This window comes from Peromyscus leucopus, chromosome 5 (assembly GCF_004664715.2).
Source record: "Peromyscus leucopus breed LL Stock chromosome 5, UCI_PerLeu_2.1, whole genome shotgun sequence".
Lineage (NCBI taxonomy): Eukaryota > Metazoa > Chordata > Mammalia > Rodentia > Cricetidae > Peromyscus > Peromyscus leucopus.
The window spans coordinates 79,914,077-79,941,850 of NC_051067.1; the positions used below are offsets into that span (position 1 = coordinate 79,914,077).

At 38.3% G+C, this 27,774-nt stretch overlaps 1 protein-coding gene and 1 pseudogene across 1 annotated transcript in view; one reads left to right on the forward strand and one right to left on the reverse strand.

The window, feature by feature from the left end:
• Positions 1-27,774, forward strand: part of Cyld (CYLD lysine 63 deubiquitinase) — a 67,939-nt gene that overhangs the window by 17,542 nt on the left and 22,623 nt on the right. Inside the window, exons 5-13 of the mRNA XM_037206076.1 lie at positions 5,316-5,324; positions 6,490-6,588; positions 10,604-10,720; positions 16,001-16,380; positions 17,200-17,365; positions 18,193-18,334; positions 19,969-20,091; positions 22,337-22,428; positions 23,488-23,554. Coding sequence (XP_037061971.1) covers positions 5,316-5,324; positions 6,490-6,588; positions 10,604-10,720; positions 16,001-16,380; positions 17,200-17,365; positions 18,193-18,334; positions 19,969-20,091; positions 22,337-22,428; positions 23,488-23,554 — 1,195 coding nt within the window. The remainder of the gene's footprint in view (positions 1-5,315; positions 5,325-6,489; positions 6,589-10,603; positions 10,721-16,000; positions 16,381-17,199; positions 17,366-18,192; positions 18,335-19,968; positions 20,092-22,336; positions 22,429-23,487; positions 23,555-27,774) is intronic.
• On the reverse strand, positions 8,391-9,402 carry LOC114708495 (annotated as a pseudogene).

Genomic DNA, 27,774 nt, shown 5'->3' on the forward strand with positions numbered 1-27,774 from the left:
GATCTGGGAAGAATTCTCCCCAGTGAACTATTTCTTACTGTTGGTGTCTAGATACCTTTGCTTCGCCCTGCTATAAAAATGTCTCTTTTAGGGGCTGGAGAGATGGCTCAGAGGTTAAGAGCACCGACTGCTCTTCCAGAGGTCCTGAGTTCAATTCCCAGCAACCACATGGTGGCTCACAACCATCTGTAATGAGATCTGGCGCCCTCTTCTGTATACATAATAAATAAATAAATCTTTAAAAAAAAAAATATCTCTTTTAGCACTGCTGTTCCGATGGTCCAAAGCATTAACAAGTCTGCTGTGACAGCACATCCAGGCTGTGATATAGCATGACAACTTGTGACACCCCTAAAGTAATGCATTTAAAGTAATGCATTGAGCTCTGTGTCTGTCTTTTAGTTGTTAAAGTTAAGAGTATAATGCAATTAACAACAACAACTTAGACTACACAGTATGTACATATTCACAGCAGTTTGAAAAGGAAGTCATTTGAACCTTCCCTCCTGAGGCTGACCCCAAGCTCATAATTTTCTATTGTATCTTTTTTGATCTTTCTCTCTCTCTCTCTCTCTCTCTCTCTCTCTCTCTCTCTCTCTCTCTCTCTCTCTCTCTCTCTCTCTCTCTCTCTTTTGGTGTGTTGCATGTCTTCATAGTTAATGTCCTTTAAAAAGGGTAACAGTTTTGTTGCAGTATAATTGATACATAGCCATAGAACAGTACATCTCAACCATCATGAGAGAAGTTTCTTCCTGCAATAGATGACCATACAGAGACAGAGACTCTCAGCTGGTCAAGGTGCAAAGAGTGAGAGAAGGAATGCTTAGCCTTAAGTAGGAACATACATTTATACCCATCCCACCAAGGCACAGGGAACTTTGCAGAAGAGAGGGCAGAAAGATTAAAAGAGCCAGAGGTAGAGGTCGACTTCAAGAAAACAGAATTTTCTGGATGTATACATAATCTTACAGGAATTGTGATGTCATGCACACGACCTGTACAGCCTCAAGCCAGACAAATCCCAGCATGGATGGAGGGGGTAGTGGGTATGAAACCCCATCACTGAGCTGAAGCACTATTGGCATTTAGTAGCTGCTGGGGAGGGAGCATCTGCAACTGCCAGCCATTCTTAGTTTCTCTCAGTTTATACTTTCAGGAAAGTTAGATGGAATTATAAAGGACATAGTTTTTGATTGGCTCTTTATCTCAGCATAATTCTCTGGAGATTTATCCATGTTGTGTCAGTGGTCTTTTGTAGCAGGAATCCTTTTAATTGCTAAGATACTCCTTATTTTTAGTGTAATGTTCATTTATTGAGTACCCATTGAAGTACTTTTAATTTGGGCAATGCTTTACAATACAATGAACGTTGTATGCCAGGATTTGGGTGAATGCAAATCTTCATTTTTCTGGTAGAAAATGTATAATTTTCCTTTGTGTAGTTGTAGATTATATGTTATTTTAAAGAATATTCTATTAGTGAGTATTAATTATGCATAATAATATTTTCATACATGTAATGACATTTCAACCCTCTTTTGACCCCTCTCACCCCTGGTAATCCTATTAGTCTTGCTTTTTTTTTTTTTGGTTTTTCGAGACAGGATTTTTCCATGTAGCTTTTGGAGCCTATCCTGGAATTTGCTCTGTAGACCAGTCTGGCCTTGAACTCACAGAGATCCGCCTGCCTCTGTCTCCCAAGTGCTGAGATTTAAGGCATGCACCACAACTGTCCAGCTTAATGTCTTTTGTGTGTGTGTGTGTGACTTAATGAGTTTCTTTAGGGTTGCTATAGGAACATGTGTGCCTTACCTGTGGCTATACCATTGGGAGAAAAAATGTCTCTCCCTCTCCTATGAACCACTGACTATGTATAAATCCTTAGGAAGGGTGGGATCCCATGAGTCTTCCCTTCTATGACAGGCCAATCTCATGCACATCTTATGCAAGGTATCATAGCTGCTATAAGTTCAAGAGTACAGCAACCTGAAAGTCAACATTATATATATATGTCCCATTTGTGGTTGGACATTCAGCAGCCATTTCTTCTCAGTATTTTTTTTTTTTTTACCACTGCAAAAGGAAGCTTCTCTGACTACAACACTGTGGGCATAAACATAAATTACTTAGAAGACAATTTATGAGTCACATCTTGTCCATTTAACAAAGCAACAGCAGTAGTTTCTGCACCAAGTCTTATGACCCCCTTAACCAAGTACTTTTGATTAATTTTACAGTATGAGATGTGAGTTCCCTCCTGTAGAGTAGGCTCCAGACCTAATCAGGAAACTATTTGTTACCCCATAATAGACTTGCTGTTGTATTAGTGAGCTCATCTTGCATGGCCAGTCAGTGTTGTTACATACAGGGTAAACAGCGGAATAAGACTATTGATTATAGTTTCCCCCTAGCAGCCTGCATTACATTTTCTGCACTAGGAGGAATAGTTAGCAGAGAGGAAGGTCACAGCTCAGTTCCAGTTTGATTTCTGTATGCTCTGTGACCAGGGCATATGGTATCTTCAGCAATAAAGTTTTATCATCTAAATCTGGTGGGCAACCACCAGTAGCGGCGATTGCCTGTGCTATTTTAGGGACTGAAGGCACCTTCCTGATCAGCAACTCAAATGGAAGTAGCTCACACCCTTGGCACTGGGATTTTCATTTAATAACCTATGACTTCTGAAAGGAACTTGGTCTACCCACACAAGGTACCACTATTTATAGTAAGCTTTTAAAGAAACTGATTAGAACACTATTTTACAGCATGACTGTCTGGTGTCACATGACCACTGGAAATATATGAATGATCGATCCAGTTTTTCCTTACCAGTGTAGCTGCTTTTCATGTTAGCTATTCTGAGAAATTTGTGGTTAATAGTTCATTGTAGTGTTGTTTCCTTGATTGCTCATGATATTGAACATCTTTTCATGAGATTATGTCATTTATTTATATTCTTCAGTAAAATATATTTTTATCTGTTTTGGCCAGGTTCTAATTGGGTTACTTGCTATTTTATTGTTGAGTTATATCAATTTAAAAAATATAGACACTAGCCCTTTGTTGCATATGGTTCGCAAATATTTTCTCCTAGTTTCTACTTTGTCTTATCTTCTTCACATGGTTTACTTTTGGGATTAAGTCCAACAACTTTTACTTAGTTCTATATTTGGAAGTTTTTCTTAGTTTTAAAACATGAAATATAATTCATATATCAGTGCTGTTACTCTATTAAAGCATAATTCATCAATGTTAAGTGCCTTTAGGGTGTTGTACATCTATTGCTATCATCTAGCTCTTAAGTGCCTTTAGGGTGTTGTACATCTATTGCTATCATCTAGCTCAAGGACTGTTTTTGCCATCCTAGATAGAAACCCTGTTACCCATGTCCAGTAGTAGTTTCCCTCTAGATCCTGGCAACTGTGAATCTGCTTTCTGTCTCTCCAAGTTGCCTGTTCTGGAATTTCTTCTATATAGGCATGACTTCTGGTCATAGGAGACAGAGCCCAAAGGAAGAATGGTTTGAGGTACCAGAGCTCATCAGGTAACTCTGATGTTACCTGTAAGATTCCATGCAGATACAATTATTATATACAATTATCTAAAATATTTATTCTGATTAGTCATCCAATCTTACAGAGATTTTTTAGATAATTGCTATGCATAGCATACCTGGCATCAGGTTTTCTAATACCCCCATTTTTTTTGTACATGTTAAATTCTCATTTGGGTTTGAATTGTGTTCTGTGACCGATGATGCTGAGCAGTACATCATTTTAAACAACTCTCAATTTAAAGGGCTATTCAAATTTATAGACATTTTGTTTGGTTTGAATAGCTTGTTCACTCTCTTATTGTTAAGAATTTCAACCCAAGAATCTCCAAAAGACCCTTTTCTTACAGATCCAACAAGAGTAATGACTAAGTTCCTAGCTTATCATTTTGAATGTAGTCCTGCTGTGTGTGTTGTGTATACTTGGTTTCTTCTGCTCAGCACAGTGTTCCTGTTGTGTGTAGCAGTGGTTTGCTTCACTTTATTGCTATGTAGTAGTACATTGTATTAATAGACCACATTTTTAGTGAACTCTAGAAATGATCCCTTAGAAGTTTTGTTTTGTTTCGGTGCAGGGATTGAACCCAGGGCTTTGAGCATGCTGGGAAGTGCTCTACCACTGACCTATATCTCCAGCTCACAATTTTATGTACCTCCGGTTTATCTGTTCTATAGAATAAATTGTTTTCAGCTCTTAGTTATTATGAATAGGATTGCTGTGTACATTTTGGTGTGCTGTTGGGTTGACTTACCTTATTTCCTCGAATATCTTTAATCATGATAATTTCAATTTTATAAATTGTCTGTTAAATTTATTCTTCACCCTGTTCACTACATCCCTATATTAGTAAGCTCTTCAAATTTAAGCCCATTAAGCCAAATTTGCTTTATGATCCAAGTGATTTTTGGATTATAAACATAGGTTTGACAAAATATTAGGGAATGTTTATTGTATTATTGTTTTGGACAAAATAGATGTGCTGTGTGACCCTTCTCACTGTATGGAATCTTTTTGGGATGTTCTATTCCTCAAAAGGTTGATGTTTGACTCTATCCCCCAAAGTCTTTGGTGGAAGGATAACTGCAGGTTTCCTACTCCTAGAACTTGGAAAATCACCTCCATCATGAACAGAGTTGGTATCATGTCTCATCCATTTCAGCCTAATTTGCTTGGCCCTCTTTATAGCTTACAAAGGAAGGACCCTTGGCAGCATTTGTTACAATGATTCAATCTGTGTATATACATATATTGTGGTATCCGTATGGTTGGTGGTCTCTTTTGAAATGGAATTACATACTCTTAGTTACAATTGATAGTGGGCATTAGTTATTTTTAGTCAGCTTATATGCTATAATTTGGAACCTTCCTCCAATGATAAAGAGTTATTTTTCCTACAAAACTGTCATAGATGACATTTGTAGATATCTGAATGGTAATGTCATAAAAACATTTTTAGTATTTCTTTCATTATATCATCTTTAAAAATTATGGTTAGTCAGTATATTTTCAATTGAAATGATATCTCAGTATTCCATTTGATCGTATTTTGAAGTGTTTAAGACATATAGTTTAATATATATTTCCCTCCTTATCCAACCATGGAAAAAAGATATCAAACATTATTTACATACAATTAATTCAGTATGACTCCCTATTTTATTTTAAGTGGCCTTTTCTGTGTTTTAAATATAAAAATTTTCCTATTTTTCTTTCTGTCCTCAAAATTCCACTGTGGGTGATACCGTTTTTTGATGATAACAGCTTTATCAGGTATGGCTCCTCAGCATCGTGTTGCAGTTCATGGATGTGCTGTTGAACTTCCTGAGGGCAACCTTTCACCTTGACTCTTCTGTGTTTATTTGATCAGTGTTTATGAGTGTCATGAATGTTACCAGGCTTTGAGGTTTAGGAAGATCTTTTAATCTAAAGAAATTTGCCAAAATTTTTTGTTATTTGTGCTTTGAAGTGAAACTTCCTTCAAAAATTTAGTTGTGTGTCTCTGCTTTCTGCATCATTGATTTGTATGTAATTGTTTTTCCTGTTTACATTTGTTTGTATACATATCTGTGTTGTTCTTAATGTTGTGTGTTTAAAAGTGGAAACATATTTACTACTGCGTGCGTGCGTTCCTAACTCTGATCTGTCTCCTTCCCAGGTTTTTATCAAGCTGTGTTCTGTGAAATACATTAATTCAAGATACTCACGAGAGTGGCACAAAAAGTTTTATCAAATCAGTTTAGTATATCACATCGCTTAGAGATTAGCCAGACACGTTAGCACGTAAAGATTCTGGTTTTTCCAGTAAATAAATTGTCCATCTTTATTTATTTCATCATCTTCCATAATTGCTTAAGTGTAAAACACTTTGTAATATGTAGGCTGTGCTGGGCATGCTGATGTGGAAAATGCAACAAAAATTATGAATAAGGTTTTCTTTAAAGCTTTTTAAAACATCAAATAAAATTGACTGCATCTGACTAACTTTTCAAAATTTAAAGCATTTAGATAACTGAGGAGTGTATTTTCTTGTAGAAATTACATTTTTAAGTACAGTGTTGATGTTTTTTTTCCCTGAGAAATTACTTTTTAGTACTTTTGAATCTTTAAAGAGAATGTGTTAGCTGGTGGTGGTGGCAGTGAATGCCTTTAATCCCAGCACTTGGGAGGCAGAGACAGGTAGATCTCTGTGAGTTTGAGGCCAGCCTGGTCTACAAAGTGAGTTCCAGGACAGCCAGGGTTATTATACAGAGAAACCCTGCCTCTCCCCCGCCCCCCCCCAAAAAAAAGGAGAGAGAGAATCTGTAAGACTATAAAAATTGTGCCTCTTTTTTGTTCTTGGAAAAGATTTCTTTGTTTTGTTTATGCTATTGTCATTAATTGCTAAACTATTTATCTTCCATATGAATTTATTTAAAAGGTATGTTTACTGTTTCAGATAGCATGACACAGGAGAGGAGACCTCCCAAACTTGCCTTCATGTCAAGAGGTGTTGGTGACAAAGGTTCATCTAGTCATAATAAACCAAAGGTTACAGGTATGCCGTTCTCGGTAGTTTACCTGATAATCTGATTTTCTTAGATGTTAAATAAGCTATTATGCATGTGTATGTATATACATATAATTTGTTCAGACATTTTATGTAAACTAAAATTTTATATACATGATTATAAGTGAGTATGAAGAAGCCATCAAAATGACTACCTCATGAGTTGTGGGGGGAGTTTTTTATTATGGATAAGAGAGAGAATAGCTGGTAGTGGCACATGCTCTTAATCCCAGCACTGAGTTCCAGGCCCAGCCTGGTTTACAAAGCAAGTTCCAGGACAGCCAAGGCTATACAGAGAAACCCTGTACAGAGAGAGGTGGGGGTGGGTGAGTGGGTGGGAGAGAGAGAGAGGGAGGGAGGGAGGGAGAATGAACCTTCAGGGGCATCTGTAAGAGTCCAGAGCAGAGAGAAAGAGAAGCAGACTGGGTATGACCAGGGCTGTCTGCAAGAATAGTGAGAGTAGTGGGGGCAGGGGAAATGTTGCCTTTATGTGGAGAACAGTGGGTAGCTGGGGGCAGGGAAGTCCATGAGCTGGAGGGAGTTTAGGGTTGGGGTCGAGGTGAGAAAAGCTAGGATGCTAGCATGGGCTGAGAAATGTGTGACAGGTACCTGTGATAGTGAGGGAGCCAGGAGGCCAGCATGGACTTTGGTATTCTACTAGACACTATAGCTAACCATTTGTCTCTTCTGCCAGTGATTAGGGAAATGGCTCCTTTTGGTAGAGAGGAACTGGCGTCACAAGTTCCTAAGGAGTGCTGGCTTTTATCTAACCACCAGAAATCCTCCTATAGTCCAAGACTGCCTTTTGGAGTTGGGAAAATTAAGAGTTTCCTTTGGACCTAATACTAGGGACATGGAGACATGGAGATTCCTGAGACTTGCTAGCTATTTCTAGCCAGCCAGTCTGCCTGTCTTAATTGGCAAATTTCAGGCCAACAGAGACTCTCTTCAGAGAGAGAGAGAGAGAGAGAGAGAGAGAGAGAGAGAGAGAGAGAGAGAGAGAGAGAGAGAAATCACATACACAGAAAAGATACCATAAGATCACTACTCTCAAATATAAAAAAAGCTATAGATTTCTTGTTTGTGGATGAGGGTCTTAAGTTTCCTATGCTGACTTCTGAACTCAGGTAATGGTCCTCTGTCTTAGCTTTCTGAGTAGCTGGCTACAGGAGTACCACATAAGGTATGAGTTAAGCTATGAGGTGCAGAGCTTTTTGCTTTAAATTGAAAAACAATTGGCTTCAGTATGAGTTGTGGAATTCCTACTAATCACCAATGAGGTGTGTCTTTGTAGTTAATACAGAGACAGAGAAGTGTTTATATCTGTGATGCAGGTATAATTTCTTCTTATTTACCAATCACCCTATAAACCAATGGTTCTCAACCTTCAAAATGCTGTGACCCTTTAATACAGTTCCTCATGTTGTGGTGACTCCCAACCATCGTTGCTCCTTCATAACTGTAATTTTGCTATTGCTATGAATCATAATGTAAATATCTGATATGCGGGATGTCTGATATGTGACTCCCAAAGGGGTTGCTGCCTATAGGTTGAGAAACGCTGTTATAACCTATGAGATATGTGGAAACTAACAGAAAGAGAGTTATGTGTTCTCTACATCTACCATGGGAAAGTTTCTGGAGAGAAATGCATTTTTATTTAGCATTTTTTTGTTGTTTGCTTGTTTTTTGTTTTTTGTTTTTTTCTGAGACAAGGTTTCTCAGTGTAGTTTTGGTGCCTATACTAGATCTCGCTCTGTAGATCAGGCTGGCCTCAAACTCACAGAGATCTGCCTGGCTCTGCCTCCTGAATGCTGGGATTAAAGGCGTGTGTCACCACTGCCTGGCCTTTTATTTAGCATTTTAGAAGTCAACTTGCATAACATCTAGTTATCAAGACCCACATAATTAATCTCCGGTATAATTTGTCTTACAATAAATCTAATTTGTGAGGACTTATGATACTTCATTTTTTCAGACTTGTGGAATTCAAGAAATTTTATTCTTTATTTTTCACTATGAATGACACTTTATTCACTTATTTTCTTTACAACTGAAACTCTGGGAATTCCAAATTAACACTCTTGCCTGTGAGCTTCTTATATACACCAGAAAAAGTTTCGACCTGTATTCCAGCTTTGTCTAAATGAACCGTCAAGAGCTGGCTGCCATCCATTCCCAGGGATCCTCTTACCTGCAGTTTTACTTGGGAAGATCAAGTCCTCAAGGATGGCGTCTGAGCACTGCTGTGTCAGGGTGCAGCTTCTGGGCATTTTTGTAGAACTTTTCTGAGTTGGCTTGGGCAGAATCCTCCTCTGAGCAATGAAGATTCCATGTTTCCCACTAAACTTTTTCTCTAATTCATGTACTAGCCAGACTTGAATTTTCTGAAAAGATTTCAGCTGAGGAACTGGTACTAAAAATATGATGGCTTAATGACCACTGTCAACTTCAATTTCCTTGACTGTGGTGATATTGAGTTCCCTAACTGCACCTTGAGATCTGAGTTCATCTCCAGCTTGAGCAGTGCATGAGAGATGCCAGACTTGAAGTCATCTGGCTTCTCACCTTTGGGCATCACAGTCTTGGCTTGAGCTGAACATGCCATCTCCTGAGGGGGGGTGGGGGGGGGTGGGGGACTACCACTAGTCACCTGGGTCACTGGCTGAATTGCTGGGGCCATTGACAGACACAGGCTAGATATTCCACTGCATCCCCACCCAGGGCACAGGGCCTGCTGCTCCAGAGGTCCCCCAAGAGTCCGTTTCCTGAAACTGCAAAAAACTAGAAATTTTATTAATAAAATTCTAAGATGTTTATGTAGTAAATCTAAAAAAAATTTAAATTATTTCTTTTGTAATGTTGGGGATCAAAGCCAACAGAACCTTATACATGGCTAGGCAAGTACTTTACTACTCAGGTATTGCTCCAGACACTGAAGGTACTCTTTTTTTTTTTTTTTTTTTTTTTTTTTTTTTTTTTTTGGTGCTGGGATCAAATTTAGCACCTTACACAAACTAACCCAGGACTCTACTACTGAGCCACACACACACCCTAAACCTGAATTTTTTTTAACTTAATTTGTTCATGAGTTTGTATTATAGCATTTGAAGATTATGAAGGGGAATTATAATCATGAGTCACTTAATAATGGGATGCGTTCTGAGAAGTGCATCATTAGGCAGTTGTGTTTTCTGTGACCATCATAGAATGCACTTCACAAAACTTTGTGCAAATTGGGGCTCTGTAACACTGCTGCATGTTTGTTCTTTTGTTGACTGAAATGTCCTTATATGGCAGGGGTTCTCATCATGTGAGTTGTGACCCCTGAATGACCCTTTTACTGGGGTTGCTTAAGACCATTAGAACACACAGATATTTATATTACAATTCATAACAGTAGCAAAATTACAATTATGAAGTAGCAATGAAAATAACTTTATGGTTGGGGGTCACAACAGTATGAGGAACTGTATTAAAGGGTCATAGCATTAAAGGTTGAGAACCACTGTTATATGGTATGACGTCCAGCTGCACTCGACTATAGTTGCAGATATAGGTTAAATTTGTGAGCTAGTAGTTTCATCAAATGAAAATAGCGGAGGTGTCATTGAGAAATAGACTACATGGAATGATTTCTTTTTTTTTTTTCCCCAAGTCCGAGTTTCTCTGCATAGTCCTTGGTGTCCTTGCTTAGACCAGGCTGGCTTTGAACTCAGATCTGCCTGTCTCTGCCTCCTAAGTGCTGGGATTAAAGGCATGCATTACTACTGCCCACTAGAATGGTTTCTTAGAGATTTAATATAAAAATGACCAGGCTTTAACTTGCTCCTGCTCTCTTCTGTGTTGACTACTAAACTTTTAAAACTGAAGACAACAATAAAATATGTATGTATATGAGTTGTTTGAGCAGTTGGTATACCATATGCATATTAATTTATTTATAAAATGCCTTTTTATAACATACTGGCTTTTTAAAAAAGGAATTTTTCTTGTTCCATAGGATCTACCTCAGACCCTGGAAGTAGAAGCAGATCTGAATTATTTTATAACTTAAATGGGTCATCTGTTGATTCACAACAACAATCCAAATCCAAAAATCCATGGTACATTGATGAAGGTAATCTATAATTTTAGTCTTCTTTATAATGATTCCCTCTGTTTAATATGTAAGGAAAAAGGCTTTTTCATCAATATTTGTAATTTGTGGAAACTATGAATAGATCGTTGCTAATATGCCAATATTGCTGAACTAAATGTAAACATAGTTTAAACTACACTGCTGTTAGGGTTGAGTATGCATTTGAAATGTGTTAGTAGTCTGGTTTTCCTTTCTTTCTTTCTTTCTTTCTTTTCTTTCTTTCTTTCTTTTTTTTTTTTTTTTTTTTTTTTTTTTTTTTTTTTTTTATGAGACAGGGTTTCTCTGTATAATAGTCCTGGCTGTCCTGGAACTTGCTCTGTAGACCAGGCTGGCCTCAAACTCACAGAGATCCACCTGCCTCTGCCTCCTGAGTGCTGGAATTAAAAATGTGCCACTACGCCCAGTAGTCTGTTCTTATCTCTTAATATGTCTGCTTAGGATCAAAGGTTTCTCGAAATGAAGTGACTCATTTAAAGACTTTCCTATCTTACTTCCTTTAAAATACACCACCTTTCCTTGTTTCTTAGACATATTTTCCTCTCATGTATTCATTTCCTTCATCTGTTCAGCAAATAGTTATTGAGACATTCTCAGGTTACTGCGACAGAATAAAATAGATACAGCCCTTGCCCTGGTTGAAGTTGTAGTCGAATTGTTAAGATAGACAGTCATCAGACACAGCTATGTAGCATTGCAGGGCTGATGAGTGCAGTGACAGGCCTTGGTGCTAGAGAGGTCACAGGGCAGTCAGGTCTCTTGTGTTGTTATAAAACAACTTATGGAAGAGAGGGTTCATTTCATCTCCTGCTTCCAGGTGACATTGCATCACTGAGGTATGTCAGGGCCGGAACTCAAGGCAGGAACCTGGAGGTAGGATCTGAAGCGGAAGCCATAGAGGAACGCTGCTTATTGGCTTGTTCCTAATGCTTGTTAATTTGCTTTCTTATACAACTCAGGACCACCTGCCTGGGGTGGCACTGCCCACAGTGGGCTGGGCCCTCCAACATTAATCATTAATCAAGAAAATGCTCTACAGGCTTACCTGTAGGCTGTAATGTGATGGAGTAATTGTCTCAATTGAGGTGCTTCTTCCCAAATGACTCTGCTTTGTGTCAGGTTGACAGAAAACTAACTAGGACACCAGGGAAACGGTGCAACAAGAGGAATGTCAAATGCTAAACCGTGGAAATAGCATATATAAGGACCTCTGAGAAGAATGGAGCCTAGTAGACTAGAAAGATCCAAAGGATGAAGGGAACAGCCAACCGGGTCAGGCTATATGCAGCCTATTTATAACCCTCTGAAAGGAAATGGAGAGCCACTGAACAAATTTTAGTAAAGAGTGCCATAACAAGGTTTGCCTTTTGGAAATGGCATTCTGGTATAGGCAGACAGTAGACTGAAGTGAATGTAATAAGTGGATGCCACTGAAGGCTGTTATAGGGCCCAGTAACTGATTATAATTTCTGAGATAAGACTTGGGGGAATAGATAGAAGTAAATTGATATAAAGGGATATTGAGAGTTGAACTGAAAGGAGTTATAGGTAGATTGAATGCAATAGTTGTAGAAGAAAGACATACCAGTGGTGACCCTTGGTTTTCTGGATCATGTACTTAGGTGGCAGGAAGTAGGTGATGAATTTGATTTTGAACATCTTTCATTAGAGGGTCCCTTAAAGCTTCCCAGAAGTGAATCATTAAGTAGACAGTTGAATGTATAGGTTTATAGCGTGGAAGAGAAGTAAGAGCTAGAGAAATACATTTGTAGGTTGTCTTTACACAGGAGGATTCAAGTTCTTTGAATAACAATGAGAGGGGGCAGGGATCGAAATGTTGAAGGACTTAATGAAGACATGGATTTGTAGTATTGTAAGTCTCTATGATGACTACTTACCACATCGATTCAGTTATAGGCTAAAACACACAGTAAAAATCTGCAGTTGCATGACATATATCCTTACACAGAAAGTGGCTCGGGTGGTATTCTCCACATCTGATTCCTGCACTGAGTGAGGTAAGTTCTATGAGCATAGGCAGCATGGCCATCTCTCTCAAGAATTCACCCATGCTCACAGTAGGACGTGTGTCTAAATGGCATTCCTTTAGGTGGCCTGTCTTCTGGTGGGTTACTTTGGTTAGGAGTGGTCTATACTACCAACTCTCAGCTCTCTAACTTCTGGAGAGTGCCTAGTAGGACTTTGGCCTCTCCAGTTACTGCTGGTCTCTGGATGTGCACGGGGGACCATCCAGGATGATGCAAACAAGAGTGATCATGCCCTGTCATTCCAAGCAGCTTCACAGATGCTTTCCAAGATGCTGATTGATTCCTAAGACAAAGGAGCTAATGGAGATAGAGGCTGTCATAATCTAGACAGTGTTGATTCTTCCAATTTATGCTGGAATTTCATCTCTCTTTTTATTAGTACAAATTCCGTATTGTACTAGTATCTTAGTTACTGTTCTATGCTATGAAGAGACACCATGACCAAGGCAGCTCTTTTAAAAGAAATCATTTAACTGGGGCTTACTTGTGCTTTTAGAGGGTTAGTCCATAATCATCATGGTGGGAAACATACAGTCATGACACTGGGACAGTAGCTGAGACTGTTACATCCTAATCTGTAGGCAGCAGACAGAGAAAACGAGACTGGGGCTGGTATGGGCTTTTGAAACCTCAAAGCCCACCCACAGTGACACCCAAAGTGACAGACCTTTTCCAGTAAGGCCACACCTCCTAACCCTTGTTCTTCTCAAACAATTGTACTCCATGGTGACTAAGCATTCAAATATATGAACCTGTGGGGACCATTCTCATTCAAACTACCACAACTAGAATATTCATAACTTCTTGATATACTAGAATCTGATGTATTGTTCAATAATTTCTTGAAATAATATTTGTCTTAAAAGACTTACATGGAAAACTGGATATGATGGTTCACGCTTGTAATTTCAGCATTTGGGAAGTAGAGGAGTTCAAGGATAGCCTTGACTATATAGGAATTTGGAGGATAGCCTAAGCTACATAGTACCCTGTTTCAAATTAAAAAAAAAAGATCATTTTTCTTCCAGCTATTTATTTATTTTTTAATGTATATGGATGCTTTGCATGTACATCTGCACACTAGAAGAGGGTATCAGACGGCTGTGAACTACCATATGATTGCTGGGAGTTGAACTCAGTACCTTCAGAAGAACAATGAGTGCTCTTAACCACCAAGCCATCTCTCCAGCCCCTCTCTTTCATTCTCTTCTCCACTCTCTTCCGCACTATTCCTTGAGCCTTAAGGAGGTGTATAAGTGTCCTGTTTAAGGCCGAATACTCAGCAGTTGTGTACTCTAAGTGTGGTAGGTATCCACCAGCCTGCACTCACCTCTGCTCACTACAAAGAGAAGATTCTCGGACAAAGGATGAGAGTACGTCTAAGACCCATAGCTTTTGAAATGACATCTCATGTTGGTTTGGGTATTCACTTAACCTGTTTACTAGTAAGGGCAAGGATCTTCTCATTGGTTTATTGGTTACTCGAGTTTCTTCTGTGAATTACCTTTTCATATCTTTTTACCCCCCCCCCCCCATTTATTGAAGTTATCTCCTTTGGCTCAAGGCCACTCTCAGCTACAGCCCCCTTTCATGAACAGGTTCTTAATTTTAACCAACTATTTGTCAAATGCTATTTGTCATTTCCCCTTACGGGTTTACATCTAATTACTCTTCCTCGAAGTCATAAAGAACATTGTTCTATATTGTATTCTAGACACATTTGCCAGTCACATTTTTTATGCTATCTGGATCTGACTTTTGCAGAGTATGAATAAGATTCTGGTTTATTGGTCTGTTGTTATTGTTTGGTTTTGCTTTGCCATGCTAGGACCTGAACTTAGGGCCTCACACTTGCCCTGAAAGCTCCTAGTATATTCCTAGTTCCAGCTTAATTTTTTTTTTTTTATTTAATGTGTGTGTGTGCTTGCACTTGTGTGAGTTCATGTGTACCCCATGTATGCAGGAGCCCACAGAGGCTAGAGGAAGGAATCAGATCCACTGGAACTGAAGTGACAGGCAGTTGTGAGCTGCCATGTGAGTGCTAGGAACCAAACACAGGTGTCTGAAAGACCTGTCAGCTCTCTTAACTGCTGAGCTATCTCTCCAGCCCCTAATGTTTTTAAACATATGTCTTATTGATTACCTCAACACTATTAAAAAGGTCATTCTTTCTGCTGAGAAGCAGTGTCTGCCTGCCAGCTGCATTAGTCACAACTTTTGGCTGTTTTCTTTACTGGAAGTTTGTTTTCTTTAGTTATTTCTTGGTTTTATTTTGACTTAAGCTTTTTAATTCTTTTTTTCCCCCCTCTTTCATTAATCTTTGTTCTCTTTTTGTTTTGTCTTTCTGATATACCAAGTTATATGTAAGTTAATTAATACCTAGCTTTTTATTTTTTTCTAAAATAAGCTGTCAATCATTTTCTTTTAAAAACATTACTTACCTGTATTCCACAAATGTTCTTTATTCTTTGATTTCTTTTCTCTCTCTTTCCTTCTCTCTCTTTTCCTTCCCTCTCTTTTCTTTTCTTTTCTTTCTTCTCTCTCTTCTCTTTCTCTCTCTCTTCTCTCTCTCTTTCTTTCCTTCCTTCTTCCCTCCCCTCTTTCCTTCCTTCTCCCTCCCCTCCCCTCCCCTTCCCTCCCCTCCCCTCCCCTCCCTCCTCCCCTCCCCTCCCCTCCCCTCCCTCCCTCCCTCCCTGCCTCCCTTTATGGTTTTTCAAGACAGGGTTTCCCTGTGTAGCTTTGGAGCCTATCCTGGAACTCAGTCTGTAGACCAGGCTGGCCTTGAACTCACAGGCTGCCTCTGCCTCCCCAGTACTGGGATTAAAGGTGTATGCCACCACACCCAGTGTCTTTTTTCTTTATTTTTAAAACTTATTTTTTTTCTTTGATCCATGAGTTATTTAGAATTGTTAGTTAACTTTTTGTATATGTTCATATTAATTTCTAACTTAATCATATTATGGACAAAGAATATAACATATGTGATACTGAGCAGGCATAGATGAGCAATTGGGTGCCAGATTACTGAGACACGTTTGGAGGTAAAGAAGAGAAACAAGAACATTATTCAGAGCCAGTGTGTTTACAGTGTTGTGAGCAGACTTGCAGAGGGGTCATGTGGTCAGTTAGACTAGAGCTTTGGATTGTTTTTAGAGACGCAGGCATATTTAGTGTTCTTGAACAACTTTTTCTAATTAAGGACAATTTTTCATAGTTGCAGAAGACCCTGCAAAGTCACTTACAGAGCTGTCTCCAGACTATGGACATTCATCATCTCCACCGCAACCTCCTTCCATGAACTCCTTATCCAGCGAGAACAGATTTCACTCTTTACCCTTCAGCCTGACAAAGATGCCCAATACCAATGGCAGCATTGCTCACAGCCCACTGTCATTGTCAGTACAGTCTGTGATGGGGGAGCTGAACAGCACACCTGTCCAGGAGAGCCCACCCTTGCCCATCTCTTCTGGTAATGCACACGGTCTGGAGGTGGGCTCGCTAGCTGAAGTGAAAGAGAACCCCCCGTTCTATGGGGTTATCCGTTGGATTGGCCAGCCTCCAGGGCTGAGTGACGTGCTAGCTGGACTGGAACTGGTAATTTATTTTGATCTAAAATCTACAACTTTTCTTCATGAGGTTTTGTCTAGGTTTTCCCCCTATTAGATAATTTTTGGGAAATCATTTTATTTGTCAAAAAAAGGGGAAAAAAAAAAAGCCAGTAGTAGAGGAAACATTTTCTACAGTGTTGCTTGACTTCACTCTTGGCATTCCTCAGGCTTCTGGCCCCCTCATTCCTCATGTGTGTCTGTGATCAAGGAATAGACTGATGTTGAGGCTGCACTATTTAGCCTCCATGTGCAAACAGAGGCAGCAAAGAAAGCATTCTGTCACCAGCTTTCTCCTCGTTCCTTAGCCTCTTCCCGTAGCAGTCAGTTCAGGGATGGGACTGACTTTAAAGCTCACCATCATATTTGGAGGTCTTTGGGAGAGGGGAAGGTTTATCTTTGAATATTAGAAAATCATATTGTGTGATATTTCATAAGCAGGAGGGGGAACTTGAATAAACAGCTACTACCTAAATATGGTTTTCAATTTTTTTCTTGCTGGTGAGGAACTAGATAATTTACCTACTCCTGCCCCTTGATTTTAATACTTCTGAAATAGCTCAGGGCAAATCAGTAAACAGGGAAGTTCTAAGTGCCTATTTTGAAAGGAAATGTATCAAGTACTTCCTGGTGAGCTGAAGAATTGTTTTCTTAAACCACTAGCTGAGGGCCAGTCAGTCAGTCCCTTTTGCTCTTCTGTGCAGTACGGATTTGAAAAAGGAATTCAGAGAAAGTGAAAACTCGATAGTTCTTCTCTGCTTTATTTGTGAGGTGCCATGTAACACATACCAAAGCCTTTCTTTTTCAGGAAGATGAATGTGCAGGCTGTACTGATGGAACTTTCAGGGGCACGCGCTACTTCACCTGTGCCCTGAAGAAGGCGCTGTTCGTGAAACTGAAGAGCTGCAGACCAGACTCTAGGTTTGCGTCCTTGCAGCCTGTTCCTAATCAGATTGAAAGGTGTAATTCTTTAGGTATTTGGATACTTTTAATTTATTTACCTATCTGGAATGACTGTTCATGATGCCTTTGAGTATCTGAGGATGACAGTGTTGAAATGATTCACTTGCCAATGAATGTCAGGTTTCTAAGTTGGTAAAGATTGTTACTTGGTACATAAGAAAGTTGTCCTAAGAGGAGATACGTTGAAGTCAGGGAAAGTGTTTAGGATCTAAAGAGGGAAAAGTAGTGGTTTGCTTTTTCTTCTCTTCTTTGATTATGGACATTTAATTTTTGGCAGTATTGGTGGTAGAAATGAAATGTGGCCCTTTTAGCATTACTTCCCCCTCACCATCTTTTTAAAATACTTTATCAGGATATCCTATGAAGAAATCTGATACATTCTGGGAGTATAGTCAGCTTGACAGATGAAGGACTATTCTTCTCAGTACTTGTCACTAGCTTGCTGATGCTGGCCTTTCCCAGTTCTGAGCAATAGTGAGAGTCATGCAAGAGAAAATAGAGAAACCATCTTTATGAAAGACATTTTTCTAAATGTTGAAAAGTGCCTTGGAAATTTTGTTTTCTTTTTATGCTTGAAAATGAAATATTTTGGACAAGTAACAAAATATTTATTTGATGGGTGCTTAATTGACTTAGTTTTCTAAATTCTGTATGAAGGGAGTGATGTTGAAAGTGAATAATGGCCTTTTTATAACCCTAGATAAATGGCAGTTAACTAAAGTAAAAAAAAATTGCAGAGTATACCAAAATATACTTTAAATGATACATATATGTACATGTATATGAATATATAATATCATGGTTTAAAATAATTATTTTCATTTTTTTATCTTTTCAGCATTTGGAGGCTACTTAAGTGAAGTAGTAGAAGAAAATACTCCACCAAGAATGGAAAAGGAAGGTTTAGAGATAATGATTGGAAAGAAAAAAGGCATCCAGGGCCATTACAATTCTTGTTACTTAGACTCAACTTTATTCTGGTGAGTTCCTGTTTTCTGCAGTAGGTGTAGATAGTACTGTGTCGGGGAGGTGGGAGAAAGGTAGGTATGTGTATGTATGTAGATGGTGCTGTGTGTGGGAGGGAGACAGGTGTGTGTGTGTGTGTGTGTGTGTAGATAGTGCTGTGGGGAGGAAGGGGACAGGTAGGTGTAAGTGTGTGTGTGTGTGTATAGTGCTGTGGGGGGAGGGGAACAGGTAGGTGTGTGTATATGTGTGTAGATAGTGCTGTGACAGGGAGGGGATAGGTAGGGGTGTGTGTGTGTGTGTGTGTGTGTGTGTGTGTAGTGCTGTGGGGAGGAGGGGACAGGTAGATGTGTGTGTGTGTGTGTGTGTGTGTGTGTGTGTGTGTGTATGTAGATAGTGCTGTGGGGAGGAAGGGGACAGGTAGGTGTTAGTGTGTGTGTGTGTGTGTGTATAGTGCTGTGGGGGGAGGGGGACAGGTAGGTGTGTGTGTATGTGTGTAGATAGTGCTGTGGCAGGGAGGGGATAGGTAGGTGTGTGTGTGTGTGTGTGTGTGTGTGTGTGTAGATGGTGCTGGGTGGTGGGAGAGGGGAGACAGGTAGGTGTGTGTATGTGAAAGAAGGTGCCAGGTGCCTTTGAGTAGAGAAACTAACAGAGTTAGGGACCAGATTTGGTCCTTGGTAGCTAAAGAATTTCATATCCTAATCCTAGATCCACAGCACTAATATAAAACACTGCAGTGAATAATGAGTAGGAGCAGTGGTCCCTGTGAACAGATACTCTAAGGACATCTGCCTCCAGTGTAGTATGATTGCCTGTATGCCAAGGAACCTGCAGTCAGCTATGGCATTGTGTGCTGCATGTTTTAGTATATCGAGAGGATCATAAAAATTCTTTATATTCAAAATCATTTTCTATGGGATCACTGTTCCTCTCCTTTGTGTAGTTTTTCTTAAAGTGGAGCAAGTTAATATGACAAGGGTCATTAGGCTCTGAAGCTTGAACCAAGAATAGAGAGCCTTAAGGACTGTGCACTGCCAGTTAAACTAAGTGGCTCTGCTGGCTCTCTACCCCAAGAGGCAGGAAGTTAGCATGGATGGTAGAATTTTAAAAGTAGAGAACAGAATAAAGGTGGTGGGTCTTCTGTTGGTGGAATACTTTTGATTAAACAAACAGACCTTATAACATTACTACAATATTCCTTAGATTTCCTGATAAAAATTTATTTTAGTCAAATTTTATTTTCTTTGATCCTAGCAATTTTTTGTTGCTTGTCACTCACAAGTTATTTTAAGGAAACACATATCTTATGTGTTTATGTGGATTTGCCCTGACTAGTGATCTCTAACTTTCTACCCATGTTGTCTCTGTGTGACTGACTTCCAGGCCTCTCTTGGCTTATGCAAACAAATTTCTTTCTTACCATTCCCTGGCATGTTTTTATCCTTCACGTGTGTGGTGTAGTCTTGGTGTTTCTGGTCTGGACCTTCAGGGTCTCTGGGCAGAAACAACTGAACACAGCCTGTGCTGTCTGATGGGTTCTTATGCCAGTGGTTCCCTACCCTGTTCTTTTTCCTTTCTGACTCCTTTAAGAATCTTTCTCAAATATTATTGTGTTTATAACATGAGGGAAAATGTTCTTTTTATTTTGCAGCTTATTTGCTTTTAGTTCTGCCCTGGACACTGTGTTACTTAGACCCAAAGAAAAGAATGATGTAGAGTATTATAGTGAGACTCAAGAGCTACTAAGGACAGAGATAGTTAATCCTCTGAGAATGTAAGTAGAAGACACGTGTTTTGTTTTTAGTTGGTGTTCTTTTTGCTGTTTTCTTGTATAGTAATTAATTTATGCTCTGGGCCCATATAGTAAAGAAAGAAAGAACAGAAATTAGTTCTCATGAAATACCAACTTTTTAAAACCTTTACTCTTCTTCTGTTTATTTCTTTCTTAAGTCTGGACAGTGTATAGAACTTAGTGCATTCTGTAAAATGATGTGAACCATTTGGTATCATGCATTACAAGTTAGTAATGACACTCTGCACTAGAAACCGATGAGGTGTATTAAAGTAATATGGTGTTTTGTTTGTTTAAAAGATTGTATTTAGGTCTTCCTCTACTCCTCTACTAAGGTGAGTTGTAAATACTACAGAAGATCATGTGGGAAGGAAGACTTTGATACATAGTGCTGATGTGTGATAACATCACAAGACATTTACACGATGAAGAGTTAGGTTAGCCAATGATCATGAAACAGATAGGAACATAGAAAACAACTGTACAGTTTTAAGTCCAGTTATGATCAATTGAAATTTTGTGATATACTTTTCTTAACAATGAAAATAAAAATTAATATATTTAAGAAAGAACAAAATATGGAAATAAAGTTATGTCATATAACTAAGAAAGTAAATTAAAAGAGAACAAATTTCTCTAGATACTTTTTCTTTAATTTTGTAATCAAATACCTTATCCTTTAATTACGTGCTTTGATTTTCACATTAGTTAATTTGTCTTATACAAATTTTAAACTTCGAGATTTTCTTTCCCTATGTAAATGACACTAGTACAGGTCAAATCTTAACTACAAGGCATGCTATCACAGCCTGCCTTCTTTTTAGAACACTAAGTCTATCGGTAAGTGTTCTTTGCATGCTATTGCCCAACCAGTCCAGAATCATAGTTATCATACTTTGTTACCCACTCTACAGCAAGAAAGAGTTCCGGATGGCCTATGAAACCAAGATGCATCTTGCCAGGCATGGTGGTATACACCTGTAATTCCAGCACTTGATAGCTTAAGAGGCTAAGGCAAGATCAATTGAGCCCAGAGATTTGAGATACATTTCTTGTGTCTGCAAACTTTGTATCTGTTGTTTGGATAGAGGTTTTGCTTTCTCTATTAGAAGCTTCCCACAGGCAGAGACCCTGTTTTGTTTGTTTTTGTTGTTGTTTTGTTTTTTTAATCTTCTCCCTTTGTATTCCTGGTGCCCTACATATATCATTACATAAGTGGTAGGTGTTTAGTGTATGCTGATTGCAAAGAGCTAACAAGTGAGTGAATAGTCACTCTAAAAAGCAGGTACATGGTGTGATTAGCTGGGTCTGACTTGCTCTTTTAAGACCATAGTCTCCTGTAGTCAAGAGAATGTGGTACTTACGTTGACTGGGTAAGACTTTATAGATTTTTAGTATCATCAATTCCCTTTTCCATGTCTCTTATCCTGCATATTAAAAGGACTTGCTAAAATTTGGACATCTTGTTTTGTAAAATAAATATTTTAATATAATAAGCAAATGCCATTTAAAAATCATTCGCCAAGTCTTTTAAAAAGTTCATAATTGGGGCTGAGAGATGACTCAGCGGTTAAGAACACTGGCTGCTTTTCCAGAGGTCCTGAGTTCAATTCCCAGCAACCACATGGTGGCTCACAACCATCTGTAAGGAGATCTGGTGCCCTCTTCTGCCTGCAGGATACATGCAGACATTACACTGTATAATAAATAAATAAATAAATAAATAAATAATAAATAAATAATAAATAAATAAATAAATCTTTTTAATAAATATTAAAAAAAAAATAAAAGTCTGTAAAAAAAGTTCAGAATTGACCAGGCGGTGCTGGCACATGCCTTTAATCCCAGCACTCGGGAGGCAGAGCCAGATGAATCTCTGTGAGTTCGAGGTATGGAGCAAGATCTCTGGTCTACAGAGCAAGATCCAGGACAGGCACCAAATCTACACAGAGAATCCCTGTCTCGAAACAAACAGACAAAAAGTTCAGAATTGTATTGGTACATGGTAGTCATTTTTGAGGTGTTTAATAGGATCTGGGAACAATTCTGGTTCTCAGACTTTGACTTTTCAAAGTTCTGTAAGAAGCCTACAATCATATTCTTAAAAATAAATGCCATATCTGTTGTTGGCTTAACATGTTATAATTGTATGAGAAGTATTTGATTATTAAGATGTGTCATATAACTCACTGTGCCAGTGTCAATTAATTCATTTTTATCAACGTAGATATGGATATGTGTGTGCCACAAAAATTATGAAACTGAGGAAAATACTTGAAAAAGTTGAGGCTGCATCAGGATTTACCTCTGAAGAAAAAGGTGACCCTTTTAATTTATAATACATACATTGAAAATAACTTGAAAGTATGTTATTTAACAATATGCTAAATTATTTCCTGAAATATACCTGTATAGTTTAGAAGGTTAATTTTAAGTTAGAATTATTTGAGAGGGCTAGGGATATAGCTCAGTGGTAGAGTGTGCAAGAGGCCTTGGGTTTCATTCCCAGCACTGCAAAAATGAATGAAAAATTTCTTTTCTATGTGATATGCATATTTCTCCTGATTTGGTGATTCTTCTAAAGTGGATGTGCTGGTGAAACAACTCTTTAAGAGGCTGGCTGGCTGCCGGGCAGTGGTGGTGCACGACTTTAATCCCCCGCACTCGGGAGGCAGAGCCAGGCAGATCTCTGTGAGTTCGAGGCCAGCCTGGTCTACAGAGCGAGATCCAGGACAGGCATCAAAACTACACAGAGAAACCCTGTCTTGAAAAAACAAAAACAAAAACAAACAAAACAAAAAAGGCTGGCTGGTTCTACAGCAGATGACTAAGTAAAGGGCTTTCCTTGTCACCTGCAGTGGTATTTGGAGTTGCTTCTCTTCCTGTGGCGAGTGGTGTCCTGAGCACTCAGTTTCCCACTGTGCTCCTGTTGAAAGGGGCTGTGGAACAGCTGGCCAGCACTTCCGTCTACTCACAACTGAAGAATTTGCTCAGATTCAACTTCTGACTTTTGAGTCTGTTAACAGTATATTATAACTAGCTGTGGTTATTACTTAAATAGAAGGAAAAATAGAGCATATATCAGGTATTATTTTACTGAAACCCCCAAAAAGACATAAAAATGATTTCACTGTGTGTGGATGAGTATATTCTATTAAACGGGGCAACATGACAACAAAATGAAAAAGTAATGTTTTATTATAATCTTTAAATAAGTTTTCTCTTGTCAGGAAAACTTGAAAAGAACTAAACTTTTAATTGAAATAATACTGAATGAATGAAACTAATTTCTTGTAGAAATGTGTCTGTCATAAAGAGTAGAATGGTTTTTAAACTTTCCCTGTGATTTACTTAATTTTTTTGTTTGTTTTCTCCTAGATCCTGAAGAATTTCTAAATATCCTGTTTCATGATATTTTAAGGGTTGAACCATTGTTAAAAATCAGGTAACTCTCAAGCTGTCTGGGAACATTAGGGAAATAGACCTTCTTTACCACTGCCATGTTCAGTAGGAATGAAGTCTTTACTGATACTTCATCGGTGTTTAAAAAAGAATCTTATTCTAACTGAATTTAAAAAAAAACAACAACAAAAATGTGGGAATATTATTTTTGGCTTCCCATCACTTACAGAGCTCAGTTAGCCTTAAATTAGCTCTTTAGTTCTCAGTTTAGTAACTTAATCTCTTCCTTCTCCCTGTGTTGAAAGAATACCCCAATTTACTGCAATATGGTTCTTAGTGAGATTCTGAATGTCTGAGCTTCCCAGGCATTTGAGTGGTCACAATCTGGTGGACCCTCTCAATTTCAGTCTTGGCTTCTCTGGTGAGCACCTTAGGAGTGTGCTGTCCACTTCCTCAATAGCCAACACTGGTGAGTTCTTTACCTCTGTGTCTAAGAGGCGCAGTTTGAACCCATGTTAAACTGATTTGTGGGAGCAAGGAAAGGACCACAGTTCAAGTTTGGTACTCTTTGACATGGTGAATAAGCATTGGGTGTACATACTTATTAGCAAGTCAGAGTTGGTAATTGTTTTATATATGCCTAGAAAAATCCTAAAATTGTCTACAAAGAATTCACAAAAGAATCTATAATCTAGCCATGTAAAAAGTAATCATGGGAAAACCAGTAAAATTTTTGTATTCCTTTAAGCATATAGAAAAGAGAATATTTTATGTTTTAGGAAAGAAAAATAAGAAGCAATCAATTTAAAAAAAAATTTTTTTTAGTTGGGGGATTTCAAGACAGGGTTTCTCTGTGTAGTTTTAGTTCCTGTCCTGGATCTCGCTCTGTAAACCAGGCTGGCCTCAAACTCACAAAAACTCAGAAAAGAACAGGCCTCCCACAGATATCAAACAAACATAGTGTATCAAGTTGCATATGAAGACTAGGCACCTCCCTTATATTAAGGCTGGACAAGGCAACCCAGTAAGAGGGATTGGGTCCTAAAATCCGGCAAAAGAGTCAGAGACAGCCCCTGCCCCCAGTGTGAGGAGTACATATTGAAAGAATTTTTTCTATAACTTTTTAGCTTTTGTAGTTATCAACAACCAATTTTATTCTAGCCGGGCAGTGGTGGCGCATGCCTTTAATCCCAACACTCAGGAGGCAGAGGCAGGCAGCTCTCTGTGAGTTCAAGGTCAGCCTGGGCTACAGAGTGAGTTCCAGGAAAGGCACCAAAGCTATAAAGAGAAACCCTGTCTCAAACCAAAAAAAAAAAAAAAAGAAAGAAAGAAAAGAAAAGAAAAAAATAATGTTATTCTATAATAACTGCTGGTTTCTTGGATTTTAATCTGTTGTTATTAGCTTTGAGTTCTCAAGAGTGCTCTAGCTTGTTACCAGATTTTAAGTTTTGTAAATTCAGGACATAGTTTGCTTAGGGAAACTGAAGATCACTATAGGGTGCTCTCTGAATTATAGAGGTTTTGCTGATATTTTTCTCTAAAACTCTTGAAATCTAGATATACATTTAAACAAGGTGATTCTAAACCCAGACACTGCTAAAAAAGATAAGTAGTAAACTGAAAGATTAAAAACAATCTTCTTAGTAGAATTAGTTTTAAGGATTACTAGTAAGCTGGTAAGGGAAGGGAGATGTTGGACATGTGTTTCCCTGTGGTGGGTGTTTGTAGACAGTTTCCCTGTATTTGTCAAGTCAGTGGGTGACCATCTAAAGAGCACCTGGTGACTGAAAGGCTAGAGGACAGTTGTTAGGGTCCCTGGGCTTCACACCGATAGGAAATTATCCTTCCCTACATCTAGGGAATAAGAAAGTTTGCTCTAGGTCTAAGAGTCTGTCATTGAGGCAGTTAAGCATTTGTTCTAGTCATTAAAAGCAGTCCTCACAACTGTCTGTAACTCCAGTTCCAGGGGACCTGACACCCATGGCAAAGCACCAATGTACATAAAATAAAAATAATTTTTTTAAAAAAAGCAATGGCTGCTTTCTAGATTTGGAGGAAGAAATCAAATTGATTATTGTTCATATAGTGTTTCTTGACTGGGATATTATTTTACATTTTTCTTGTGATGGCAAAGAGAACTTTTGAATAATTTATACATAAGGCAGAAGAAATAATTTACGAGGTCTTCTGCATAAGTGCATTTAATTATCTCATCCAAATCATTGCCTTTCACCTGGCATTTGGACAATCCAAGACTGCACATCAGCATTCTGGTATTGTATTCTCAGGTCCTGTCAGATGGCTTCATATACTGAGTCAGGCATTAGATAGCTTATTGCATTTCTTCATGCTCCTAGATCAGCAGGTCAAAAAGTTCAAGACTGTAACTTCTATCAAATTTTTATGGAAAAAAAATGAGAAAGTTGGAGTTCTACAATTCAGCAGTTACTAGAATGGTCTTTTATCAACAGCAACCTGAAATTTGCCGAGGTTAGTGATTCTAACTGGGTTTTTATTGTTACTTTATTTTGTTTCTTATCAGTTCTGGGGATTAAATCCAGGACTTTGTACACACTACCCAAGTGCTGCCCCACTGAACCACACCCAGCTCTCACTGTGCTTTAAGCAAGAATAGTTTGAAGAAACTACATTTAAAAAAAAACATGATGTTCCAACTTTGTTCTTTTTTAAGAAAGCCCCTTAGCTTAAGTTGGAATGTTTTGGATTTGGGTTCCAAAAGAAAAAAAGCTAATTTTGAACTTTAAAGTAGCCTAATACCAAAGATATACATACACATACATGTTTATGTTTTTAGTTGTCATTTTACTCACACATATTATCTAAACATGTCAAAGGTAATGTTACTTTTCTCCCTTTGTTAAGAGATAAAATGCCGGTAAATTTTTCTGTATAGGTTTGCTATTGAATGTGATAGAAAAGTTTCTTTTACTGTCTGAATGTATAATTTCTGCAGTGCATGCTGTGGTCTGTTTTTATCATGTTCGTCTCTGAGGTGGTATTTTACTTACTTCTTTGCTGATGTATAGGAGCATCAAGTCTGGAAATTCTGTAGCTTGCTGCTGCTCTGCCTTCACATTGCACGTTCACAAGTGGGCTCTGTTTCATGGGCAGCAACACTGGTAAAAGCACTGCTGGCTTTGACAGCCATGACTGTTTCAAATTCATAGGGAAACATTTTTGTTTTTTACGAGTTTCCTCCATGAGTTACAGGGGATAGGACTCAAGGCTATGGACATGCTAGGTAAGCACTACATTTAGCTGAGTACCTAGCTACTTAGGACTTTGATTTCTAAAACTATTTGTCTTTTTTTTTTTTTAAGGCACCATCATGCTTGATTATCCAGATGCCTCGGTTTGGAAAAGACTTTAAGCTATTTAAAAAAATTTTTCCTTCTCTGGAATTAAATATAACAGATTTGCTTGAAGACAGTAAGTATACAGTCCTTTGTTTGTTTAGGTTTTATTTAGAAATAGTTGGCCTGGGCTTTTCATTAGTTATAGTACTTTTGGTAGGTAATTCAGTATCTGAAGAACTCGGCATATTAAGCCAATAATTTGAGTGCTGGGAATTTATTCTGAAAAAAAGTAGAGGTAAAAATAAACACTTTAAATGCAAAATTACTTATTATCTGACAAAAATTAGAGACAAGTAAATGTTAATAAGAGGGAAGTGGTTAATTAAATTATATATCCAAACAATACACGTACTACCATTAAAACCCACAGGTTTGAGGACAACACATGTCAAAGCAATGTGTGTGGTAGTTAGTGGAAGGGAAAGCATTGAGAGGCTAGATGAGAGATGCTTGAGATACATGTGTACCTGGGCACACACAGTTACATAAATATTCAGACATGAAACTGTTAGAGAAAGTTCATAATGGCAATGATTGTCACTTACTGTCTTATTTACGATCATATTGCTATCAGTCTTCTTTATAGTTTGTTGGTCTCTTTGGACATTTCATGACCAGAGGAACAATTCTAGAATAGGTTAACAAAACAGTTATTTGAAAAAAAAATGTTCTTAAAAATATTGAATAGAAGAAAATCCAAATGAAAGAGAGTCAGAGAGGGCTAGGTCCTTCTCCCTGCACCTCTACTGCATTCTTGTTTTCAAAGTATAGCTTTTATTTTTAGTGACAGAATATATTTTTAAAAGGCTTCTTCCTTCCCTCTCTGCATACGATAGCTCCCAGGCAGTGCCGCATCTGTGGAGGACTTGCAATGTATGAGTGTAGA